The 12,031-nt window shown below is 41.7% G+C and overlaps 1 protein-coding gene across 7 annotated transcripts in view; it reads right to left on the bottom strand.

Moving 5' to 3' along the window:
- GAPVD1 (GTPase activating protein and VPS9 domains 1) overlaps nucleotides 1-12,031 on the bottom strand; it is a 74,293-nt gene that overhangs the window by 11,340 nt on the left and 50,922 nt on the right. For 5 of the 7 annotated variants that reach the window (XM_066367157.1, XM_066367159.1, XM_066367161.1 and 2 more), the window contains 5 exons: nucleotides 8,655-8,732; nucleotides 8,057-8,427; nucleotides 5,426-5,513; nucleotides 4,363-4,443; nucleotides 384-506 (listed from right to left, as the gene is read on the bottom strand). In XM_066367157.1, coding sequence (XP_066223254.1) covers nucleotides 384-506; nucleotides 4,363-4,443; nucleotides 5,426-5,513; nucleotides 8,057-8,427; nucleotides 8,655-8,732 — 741 coding nt within the window. The remainder of the gene's footprint in view (nucleotides 1-383; nucleotides 507-4,362; nucleotides 4,444-5,425; nucleotides 5,514-8,056; nucleotides 8,428-8,654; nucleotides 8,733-12,031) is intronic. The other 2 variants (XM_066367162.1, XM_066367160.1) reach the window with 1 other exon arrangement.

The raw sequence follows: 12,031 nt of genomic DNA on the forward strand, positions 1-12,031 counted from the left end.
TTTCAAGTGCTTTAGGGAAAACGACAGAGAAAGAAATGTGGGGAAACGTTAACTGTAAGTCTAGACAGGGAATATGGACCTGCATTGTTTTATTTTTTCAACTTTTCTGTTACTTTAGAACTTTTCCAAATAAAAAGTGCGCAGAGCTCACTTCTCCCCAGCGCTGAGTCTTCCCCAGACACCGCACGTATGCTAAGCACATAAAGGCACACAGTGTACAGGCATGCTTTTCTAAACTGTTGTTGCCTCTTCATTCATCTTGGGAAGTGTACCATATTTTTCTGACAGCTATTCAAAAGTAGCTATTACAAGACTACTTTTCATTCCAGTCACCTTTACCGCTGTGATACAACTGTTACTACTCAAGTCCTTAGGATCGTCACCTGCACTTTCGTAGTTTGCCATTGCGCCCTCACCGGGGCTGGTTCGTTTGATGGCATTCCTGTACTTGTCCAGGATATCCTCGGCGGCCTGAGCTTGCGCACTGAGTCTAGGGCTGGGGTCATCTGCAGGGAAAGGAGAGTGGGAGAATTAGCTCCCCTCAGTTTGTGCCAACTCCGATGTTAGTACGACACCAGGAGCATAATCCCAAAGGCTGATTAGGAGGTAAGATGTAAAAAGAGCACATATCTCAATGTTAAGAGGCACCATGCAGCTGCCTGCTCCTCCCATTGCTAGGCCGCAGAGCCTTGCCAAAGCACAGAACTGGGAGGGTTAGCTCCACTTCCTCATCATCGCCAGAATTCTGCATGACAGTGTCAAAAAGTTCAGTGCAGACCGAACGGATGATGGCTTCTAAAGTGCTTACACTCAAACCACTGTTATTAGCAATTCATGCTAACAGAACTCCCAACAATGCATTTTTATATGCAGGCTTCATTTATTCAGACATCTCCATGCTGAAGGAGCAAATAAAAGAAGTATTCAAACTGAAGATTAAAACCTTTTAAATAGTAATAAAAATTGCCTTCCTCCAGTCTTCCTTCTTGGATTTCTCTCTCTACACCAGATTGAAAACTGCTGACTTTCGTCTTCTATCTCCCTGGGTCTCACCACGACAGTGCAGCTGCTGGCACAGAGCATGTCTGTGCATGCAATGGTGTCAGAGGCCCCCTAGAGAATCTAGACACTGCTGGGGAGTGCTGGGAGTGTACCTCGAGTGCACAGAGAAAGGGCTTATCACAGTCACAGAGGCAGCTGTTTACTGACAGGACCTTTAATCCTGCCAGCAAAATCAGCACGTCAAAATGTCTTCCTGCAGTCGAACTGATTCATAGTTACCAAGGCAAAGAATTGCTACAGGTCTATGGACACAATAAAGTTCTTCATGGACACAATAAAATTCGACAGTGAAATGTAAACTCCTGAGATAGATCTCGGCCAAGCAGGTGACTACCATAAATATCCACATTCTGGTAGAATCCCATTTTTTAAAAAGTCTACAATCACTAGAATGTATATATGTGCGTGTTAATAGCAGCTAACGTTTATTGAGCACTTACCACGTGCCTGGGACTGTGCTAAGTGCCTGGTCTAATGATCTCAATCACCACAACACCCTACAGAGAGGCACTATTATAAAATCACCCCCACTTCATAGAAAAGGAAATCAAGGCATAGAAAGGTTAAGTACTTAGGCTTATAGATTATTCTTTTGTTTCCATGAAAAAAATAGTATATTTGTCTCCATAAAATTGTAGTAAACTGGAGAAGGAATTTCCAAAGTAATTTAATCTTTCTGCTTTAACAGCATTTGAATGCATGATCAAAAAGTCATCTCATCTTCAAAATGTAAACTGATAAAACCTTTATCATTACAAAATCTTTTTTTGGAAAGGGAGTACTTTTTTGCTATTAGTTTTGAGTGTTGTTGAAGCTCTTTTGAAAAAAGGACAACAGAATTTGGCTAAACATAATACAAGTCACAGATACTTATAAACTTTATTTCTATAACTCCATTCTTAACATTTCTAGCCAAGAAAAATAATAAAATCAAACAAAAATGCTACATATATGAAACTGTGAGCAGTATTTTCACAGTAAAAGTTGGATACAATTTATCCAAAAGCAAGAGAATGTACTGCAGTAAAATCATGATACAATAGATGAACTTAAAACCAACAGAAGTTATTTACAAACCAACTATATCTAGGAGAAACTGGGAGACATTTATGCAAAAAGATGGTAAAAGAACAGCTACATACATGCTCTGATTCAATCATGGAAAGCTATGTACAGACACAGAAACATGGGGCGAGAACATGAAAAATAGGAAGAGTTGGGCTGGTGGTATTGTAGGCGGACTGTTAAGAAATTTCATAGCATTATTCAATGGATTTGATAATTTTCAATGGGTCATTAGCTAGGACTGGGTAGAAGTTTCTACACCAGTAGAGAGAGAGGTTAAATGGCTTGAATTAAACACAAAATAAAATATGGAAAAAAAAATTATTCTACCCTACCTAGCTTCCAGTTTTAAGAACCAAAGACAGCCTGACCAGGCAGTGGCGCAGTGGATAGAGCATCGGACTGGGATGCAGAGGACCCAGGTTCAAGACCCTGAGGTTGCCAGCTTGAGAGTGGTTTGAGCAGAGCTCACCAGCTTGGACCCAAGGTCGCTGGCTCAAGCAAGGGGTTACTCGGTCTGCTGAAGGCCCATGGTCAAGGCACATATGAGAAATCAATCAATAAACAACTAAGGTGTTGCAACAAAAAACTAATGATTGATGCTTCTCATCTCTCTCTGTTCCTGTCTGTCCCTATCTGTCCCTCTCTCTGATTCTGTCTCTGTAAAAAAAAAAAGAACCAAAGACAAAAAAACAATTTACAACCTCTCTAAAGTGATCAATTCAATGTTACAGAATCCTGAGATTTTGTTAAGAGTATTCCACCTTGTAAACACTGGTGGTGTCCTCGCACTGGAACATGGGAAGGAACACAAACATCTTGCCAAAAGTACGCCTTCCCAGCTCTTCTCAGACTGTCAATTCCTGAAGAACGAGGGTCACGTGTGACTTGACTTAACCCCTACAACACTTAGCACAGTGCCTGGCATGAGTCAGCTGTTCAACAAGCATTGGCTGATAGAGTAAGATGGGCTTGACTGCTCCTAGCAGGGACCAGAGGCCTGGAAGCAGAGTTCCTGCTGTCCAAAACCCTTTCTTCCAGGAAAGTCATGCACCAAAGCAGGGACGTGTGCTAGGACAAGGACTACATCTAAATCGAGAGCACTAGGCGTTAAGAATAGCATGCAATGGGATTCTACCTGTACTCTACTGAGCTTTGAGGAGTGTTCTTTTTAAATCTACCCCATTTTGAAAATATAAATCTTCATCTTTAACTTAGTAGAATATAATTTAAAACTGAAATAAGAATAAAATAGGTGAGAAATTAATTTCCCTCTAGATACTCTATAGCCCTGGTCTGCAAACCGCAGCTCGAAAGCCACATGCGGCTCTTTGGCCCCTTGAGTGTGGCTCTTCCACAAAATACCATGTGTGGGCGCTACCTCGATAAGGAATGTTCCTACCTATATAGTTTAAGTTTAAAAAATTTGGCTCTCAAAAGAAATTTCAATCGTCGTACTATTGATATTTGGCTCTACTGACTAATGAGTTTGCCGACCACTGCTCTATATATAGTACTGGAAACAGTCCACAACTGGCAAACTCAATGCTGGGTCATTAACACTACTTCTCACACTCTTTCCTCCTCCCAGGGTGCTCATTCATAATGTGCCAAAAAGAAGCTGTAAAAATGCAAATGCTGAATAAGATGAGAACCCACCCCCTAGCTGTATATTCCTTGGGTCAGTAGCAATGTTAAAATCATTCAAGCTGTAAAAAATCTGTCAAGTTTATAAATTTATAATATTGTTTGAACAAACACCTTTCACAAAAAAAGGAATGATTAGGTAAAACAGAATTTCACTGTGATCCTGAATCAAGAGCTACAGATGGAAGTCAATTTAGAATTCTACGATCAACGTTAGAGGAAACTATTCAATCAAGGATCTTAGCATGCATAGCACAAAACCATCACCACGCATCCCTAAGAGGCACTCTGTGTCATCATCCCACTAAGACGTCCAGTGGGGGCATGTCTAGAGGCTCAGGATCAGGGGCCTCATCATAAAGGGAAGTTATGACAATGAGGATGAGGATGGCGGTGGCGGTCTGCAGGAAGAGCACACTAGATTGCCTGTGGCCGCCGACTGGAAACCACAGCTATGAAGAACACACTCCCCACTGTACACACAGACACACTCTTCTAAAAAGGCAACGCGCATGACACCCAAGAAAGAGTGTTATGAAATATGTGCTCTGGGAATGGAGGAGCCAGGAGGTCCATGGGTCTACAAACCTGTGAGTGTTGAGAATCTGTCAGGCCCCAGATCATCTTTGTCTTTTTCTTGTTTCTCTTTCTTTCTAAATGGTATAGGAGCTGGAAATTAAATAAAGTCAGTAGTGTGACATACAACATACCGCACTACTAGGAAGACAGCAGGTGTTCTGCAGGCAACTGGTGTGCCAACATTTCTAAGTGAAAGGAAGGCGAAAAGTTTAAAAGCTAAGAAATCCCGAGTGTCAACTGACAATCGTTCTTAAATTAGCATCGAGGGTTCTTAAAGAAGCTTTCAGAGTCATCTGCCACAGGAAGAATGATTTAACGGCAATCTATTGGGACTAAATCAAAACCACGGCCTCGTAACCTCTGCTCAGAAACAACACGTTCAAAACTCTGAGCCTCGCTCTCCCCTGTGCATCCAGCAGGCGTGAGTCTGGCGTAAAGGCAGCACTCCGCAGCTCCGGCGCCACGGGGCCGAGAAGAGGCCTTCGGAAGAGCGCCTAGCTTTAATCCTGGGTGATCTCTCCTTTCCGGAAGAGATGCTTTTGCAAACTCAAATCTCATTATCTACTGATATGATGCCAGGCTATTCACAAAAAAAGCAAACAATTTTATACAACTGCCTTCCAAAATAAACACTCACTAATATTCAGGGTATAAACATTCTCGAAGAACATAAACATTAAAAGCTTAAGTTTATTCCAGGAATGTAAAGGATGAATTTCAACTTTTCACTTTAATTACTGATGGCATTCCTTACCTGCAATAGTTATTGACAATACATATGTAAAAAGTCCTACATGTCTAACATCAGTGGTACATGACTTTTGAACAACCGTGACTTGTATGACTCCACTTATGAAACCACTACCACTTCCTGCAAAGAGCAAGAACTGTCATTTCTAAAGCGCTGCCTTAGCATTCACCTGCACAAAACCATTTACTTTACCCTGAAAACGCTGGAAACAAGCCCAGCAAGCCTCAGAGAGACAGGAGCTGAGATACCGGCTCTCTGAAAGAGATTCTGGGCCTCTGCTGCTTGTTGCTAATACGGCATTCTAATATTTTATAAAATTACCTTTAGGCATGGCAGAAACAAAACGTTTTCTCCACCAAGGTCTGTTCCTGTCTGATTTCTCATCATCGCTATCTTTGCGTTCTTCAGTCTGTAGGAAAAGTTTGATGCTTTATTTGGAGTTGGGCAGAAGGACAAATGACTACAAAAGGATTTCAGTTAGTCTGTGAAATACAAAGGTTTGTCTTAAAAGCAAAACTGTTCTTGGTGCTATATTGGAAGCTTCTGGAACATGGACATGTACCTTTTAAGCACTAAACAATGATCTGCTTGAGGGTGGGTAACATCTCATCACTGTTAGAAGTCTGAGAGCTTGAGATGGAGCCTAGCTTAGAGGCACAGAACACATTCTTGCAGAGTACGTGCAATGCCAGTAGTGCCCAGAGGGTTAACGGGATGGTAGCAGCAATTCTCCTAGTGAAACCAAATCTGGACTGTGTGCCAAACACTGCGCGTAAGGATGTATGTTATCTCATTTAAATCTCACAGCAGCCTTAGGAGATGAATACTATTATAAAGCCCTTTTTACAGGTGAGAGAACTATGAGGTTGAAAAAGGTTATCACTCTTCTTCCCCAAAGTTATACAGCTCTATGTGGCACAGCTGGGATTCAAACCTAGATCTCACCAACCTCAAACTTCATGTTTTGATCACCAATTATGATGAGTTATCATTAAGAACACATGTCAAAGGGCAGGGACTGTAATTCCTTTACTAGCCTGTCATGTGATCTTAAATCACTTAATTTCTATTTCTTCATCTATAAAACTGGACTAAAAATATCTTTTCTAAGGCATCCATGTAGATGGGGTGTCAGGACAAGCGGAGGGAGGTGAGGGTACCTGTGCCAGGGAGTAAGCAGTGGGGATGGGACATCAACTCTATACACACGGGGACATGTTGCTATTGGAGAAGGGAGTAACAAATATGAAAAAGGAGAGAGATGAAATAAACTTGTTTTTAGACTAGAATGGAATACACAGGTGTGAGCTCATTGTTCTCTACAGATAAAGATACAGAGAGAAAGAAATACACATGGAAAAGTGTATATATGCACATGTAATCTCTCTTTCTCTCCCTTTGGCTCTGCTTACTGAGATATCCCAGGAGTAGCAACATCCCTACAACAAAGAGCACACCTACTATTCAGATCCTGGTTTCTAAAAACCATTTTCTATTAAAAGGAACAAAAGTTCCTTGGAGAAATGGCTGATCCAGGACTAGGGCAGACACAGTACAATATAAGCTTGAGCCCAAAGGTTGCTAGTTTGAAGCCCAAGAACACAAGCTTGAGCAAGGGGTCACTTGCTGTGCTATAGCCCCCCCGGTCAAGGCACAGATGAGAAAGCACATCAATGTACAACTAAGGTGCCGCAACAAATAACTGATGCTTGTCATCTCTCTCCCTTCTTGTCTGTCCCTATCTGTCCCTCTCTCTGACTCTATCAAAAAAAAAAATTGATGAACAGGATATTTACATATTTCAAAGTACCCTCTCCCCCACAAAACACTTATTGATTACAAAGGAGACGGGAGTAACTTTACAGTGGGTAAAGGAACCCACTGTCACATTAGTGACATTCCTGCGAAGAGGAATGACCTGACACTAGGCATAGGAAAACATCCAAATTCTAGAAACTGGCCTGTAATTTTGAAGAGCATGAAGGTCGTGAAAATCAAGGAAAAACTGAGGAAATGTTCTGGACTGAGACTAAGATAACATGACAACTAATTATAAGGTGTGATGCTGCATGAGATCCTTCATAAAGACTGTCACTGGGCCTGGCCAGGCGGTGGCGCAGTGGATAGAGCACCGGACTGGGACGTGAAGGACCCAGGTTTGAGACCCCGAGGTCACCAGCTTGAGCAGGGCTCACCAGCTTGAGCCCAAGGTCGCTGGCTCAAGCAAGGGGTCATTCGGTCTGTGTAGCTCCTCAGTCAAGGCACATATGAGAAAGCAATCAATGAACAACTACAGAACCGCAATGAAGAATTGATGTTTCTCATCTTTCTCTATTCCTGTCTGTCTGTCCCTATCTGTCCCTCTCTCTGACTCTGACACAAAAAAAGATTGTCACTGGGACAGCTGGGGACATACAAAGTGGGTATGAGAATCAGATATAGCAATGTGTCAGTGCTGAATTCCTGATGTTGATGGCTGGACTATGTGTAGGGGAGGGAGCATGTCTGTAGGAAACTATATATGGAGTGTCAGATCGCAACTCACTCTCACATGGTTGGGGGGAGGTGTTTTTATCTGTTTCCACCTTCTTTGAAACTCTATAATTGTTTCAAAATAAAAAATAATACATGTTGGAAAAAAAAAATAGCTAACCATCTCAGAAGAAAACTGTGAGGTTTAAATGAAATTTGATATAAAATTACTTGGAGGAAGTTAAAAGTGTTATAAAAATGCACGTTACATTACTGCAAAACCAAAGTTCCATAGGTCTCCTATGGATTATGGTTGTGGACATCCTGGGCTGACCAGTCATCTTCAATTATGACTACTTTCCATCCTTTATCCTAGATGTATATACCCGTGTTAATTTCAGAGAGCAGGAGAATTGGGCAGACAGAACATTAAAGCTGACCACAATTAGCAAATTCCCCAGTGTGGCCTGTGTCCCATACCTCTCCTCTCGAGGAGTCCTTACTCGGGGACGAAGATGACGAGTGAGGTGCAGCCACCAAAGAAGTAGCACCAATGGCTGCGGCTGGAGGGAGCTCTCGCTCCTCATTCCCCGGGCGTCGGTTCCAGCTGGGGTCACTCATGGGTCTCCGGACAGAAGACACTATGTCAGAGCTCCTGCTGCGAACCAGTCTCTCAGGATAAGAATGCCTTTGCTTGAACGCCTCCATTTCGGCTGGAGTTAGAACATGGGAGCCAAAGTTCGGCAGCCTGGCCTCGTTTCCACCCACAGCGCCTTCCAGGATTGGGGGGTCCGGCGGTGGATGCGACGGCCTGGCATAGTGAACCTTCGGCCTCACCACAGCAGAAGCCCCTGGGACCCAGGAAAGAAAGTTTGTAACTGAGACACAACTGATCCAACCAAGGCACTAACTAACAAGGGGCTTTGGGTGTGTTGTTCTGTCCGTGATAAGACAAGAGTCAAAGAGCTCACTTGATGATCATTTCACAATATATACAAATATTAAATCAATATGTTGTAATATAATGCCACATGCCAATTATACCTCAATTTTTAAAAAGTTCATTTGACTAGTTTACCTTCATGTGAAGACAGTGGGTCGAACATGGCAAGCAGAGACTCTGACTGAGAAGGGGGAGAGGTCAGCTGGTGGGCACCTACGACAAGACAGGCAAATGGAGAGCAAGTCAGAAAGCATCACTCAGCGGGAGTTCCAACACAGAGGCAAGGCTTCTGATGTTTGTCCCAAGTTTTCAAACTTTTATCCATCAATTATAACTTGAGGGGCATATCAGGAAAAAAAGATTCTAATAAAGATCAAATTCTGATTACTCCTAATTCATTTTACATTTTTTTCTCTATACATGGATTTTGATTACATTTAAGTGGTCTAGCAGCCATAGGCCTGTTACTTCTAGTGGCCGAATTGTATTATAGTTAACGCAAAAATCAGAGTCAGAAGACGTAAGTCATCAAAATGTTCAGACTGTCACAACTTCCCTGAGCCTCAGTTTCTGTCTACAAAAACAGGGCAACACTACCTCCAGAAGGACTATAATCTAGTTGTAAAACCTAAAATTCTAACACTGCTCTCTCAGCACATGACAATTTATAATGAACTTATATTAAAAGAAATATTACTGTTACACCATGAAACAAACTTGAACTTCTGAAGTACAATATTTTGAGCTACACAGTAAAAGATGATTCCTCTAAGCATATGTCTAAATAGTCAAAATCAGAAATATTAAAATACGTAAGCGTGCAGAGGCTAACACTTTCCAGTATATAAAAATTGTTACTCTAGACTTTTTGAGTATGAGCTATTTTTTTATTATGATAGCATTATGTCTTTTGCTTTGTTCCTTTTGTTCTATAGCTTATATTTACCTTCCCTTTAAAAATTACAGAAACAGTACATCATTATGAAAGATAGCTTAGAATATCAGTTCTCAAATTTTGATCTTAGAACACCTTTAAAGTTTTTTAAATTACTGATTGATTTTTATTTCCCACATTAGAAATTAAAACTGAAAAGAAATATATATTATTCCAGTTAAACACTATACCCATCAAATGGTAATACAAATAACCCTTTATAAAGAAAAATAACTATAATTTCCAAAATAAAAAATAACAAGAAGAGTGACAGTGTTTGACACCTTTACAAATTCCTTTACTGTATGGCCTCTCATATCTGCTTCAGTTTTGAGTCAGTTGCAATGTCATTTTGGTTGAAGAATATAAAGAAAACCTGGCCTTACATATGTATACTGCTCACAAAACGGGATATTTCGCCTGACCAGGCGCAGTGGATAGAGCGTCAGACTGGGATGCGGAAGACCCAGGTTCGAGACCCCGAGGTCGCCAGCTTGAGCGCGGGCTCATCTGGCTTGAGCAAAAAGCTCACAGCTTGAGCCCAAGGTCGCTGGCTCAAGCAAGGGGTTACTCGGTCTGCTGAAGGCCCGCGGTCAAGGCACATATGAGAAAGCAATCAATGAACAACTAAGGTGTCGCAACGAAAAACTGATGATTGATGCTTCTCATCTCTCTCTGTTCCTATCTGTATATCCCTCTCTCTGACTCTCCCTCTCTGTAAAAACAAACAAATAAACAAAAAACGAGATATTTCAAAATGAGTATGAAGCTATAAAATATTCCCTAATTTTTGTGAGCGGGGTAGTTGGAAGGGGACCATACTATTTTAAGATTTTATTTACTGATTTTACAGAGAGAGGAGGGGGAGGGGCGCGGAATGAGAAGAATTCCCACAGTTGCCTCACTTCAGTTGTTCACTAATTGACTGTCGTATGTGCCTTGACCAGGCAAGCCCAGGGTTTCGAACCAGCGACTTCAGCATTCTAGGTCAAAGCTCTATCCACTGCACCACCACAGGTCTGGCAGGACCACACTATTTTAATATAACCTTAGTAACTGTAAACATCCTCTTTGGTACTACACCAACTCTCGACATGTAGTTTTTTAAAGGTTAGGTACAATGTGGAATCTGAAACCAAATCAATGAACTTTTTGTACTCTGTTACATTAAAATTAATTGGACTGTCTTGCACTTTAAAATGGATCTTTTCCCCATCCATGCTTTTGCAATATCATGCACTGATCATCTGGAAAATACGAGTTCAATTAGATACACAAATCTTCTAAATGTTGACACATTTCAACATATGAAATAAAAAAATTACATTATCATTATCACCACCAGTTTCACCAGAAAAGTCTTTAAATAGTGGGAAACTGTTAAGGTCATAAAGGTGGAGCTTTATTCTTTTTAATCCGAAAGCCTGGCTGTTATTATTGGCAACAAACTCTACTCTGTCCGTTGCTTTCCTGGAAGTGACAGGCTCATTCTGTTCATTTTCAAGAAATGTCTGCCAGGCCCTGGCTGGTTGGCTCAGGAGTAGAGCATTGGCCCAGCGTGTGGAAGTCCCGGGTTTGATTCCCAGTCAGGGAACACAGGAGAAGCGTCATCTGCTTCTCCACCCTTCCCCTTCTCCTTCCTCTTTATCTCTTTCTTCCCCTCCTGCAGCCAAGGCTCCATTGGAGCAAACTTGGCCCAGGCACTGAGGACGGCTCCATGGCCTCTATCCGCCTCAGGCGCTAGAATGGCACCAGCCACAACGGAGCAACACCCCAGATGGGCAGAGCATCGCCCCCTGGTGGGCATGCCAGGTGAATCCCGGTCAGGCACATGTGGGAGTCTGTCTCTCTGCCTCTACGCTTCTTTTTTTTTTTTCTTTTTAAGATTTTATTTATTCATTATAGAGAGGGAAGAGAGAAAGAGAGAGAGAGAAGGAGGGAGGAGCAGGAAGCATCAACTCCCATATGTGCCTTGACCAGGCAAACCCAGAGTTTTGAACCAGCAACCTCAGCATTTCCAGGTTGACGCTTTATCCACTGTGCCATCACAGGTCAGGCAAAAAAATTTTTTTTTATCTTTTTTTTTTTATATTTTATTTATTTCATTTATTCATTTTTTTAGAGAGGAGAGAGAGAGAAGACAGAGAAGGAGAGAGAGGAAAGAGAGACAGAAGGGGGGAGGAGCTGGAAGCATCAACTCCCATATGTGCCTTGACCAGGCAAGCCCAGGGTTTCGAACTGGCGACCTCAGCATTTCCAGGTCGACGCTTTATCCACTGCGCCACCACAGGTCAGGCTTCTACGCTTCTAACTTCCAAAAAAATACAAAAAGAAAAAAAGAAATGTCTGCCAAATACCCAAATGTGAATAACAACAGTTTGTCAGTCATTCCTTCAAGTAAAAATAGTGGTTCAAGAAAAATAAACAAGAAAAAAAACAGGTAGTTAAGCTCACAACTGTATCACAATCACATAGGTGCTTTTCCTTGAGACATTTCGTATTTCAGAATGCATTAAAAATGCATTAAGGGTACTTCTTATTTCTACACATAGAATATTAGATGGGTATTCAAGGGTTG

This window comes from Saccopteryx leptura, chromosome 2 (assembly GCF_036850995.1).
Source record: "Saccopteryx leptura isolate mSacLep1 chromosome 2, mSacLep1_pri_phased_curated, whole genome shotgun sequence".
Taxonomy (NCBI): domain Eukaryota; kingdom Metazoa; phylum Chordata; class Mammalia; order Chiroptera; family Emballonuridae; genus Saccopteryx; species Saccopteryx leptura.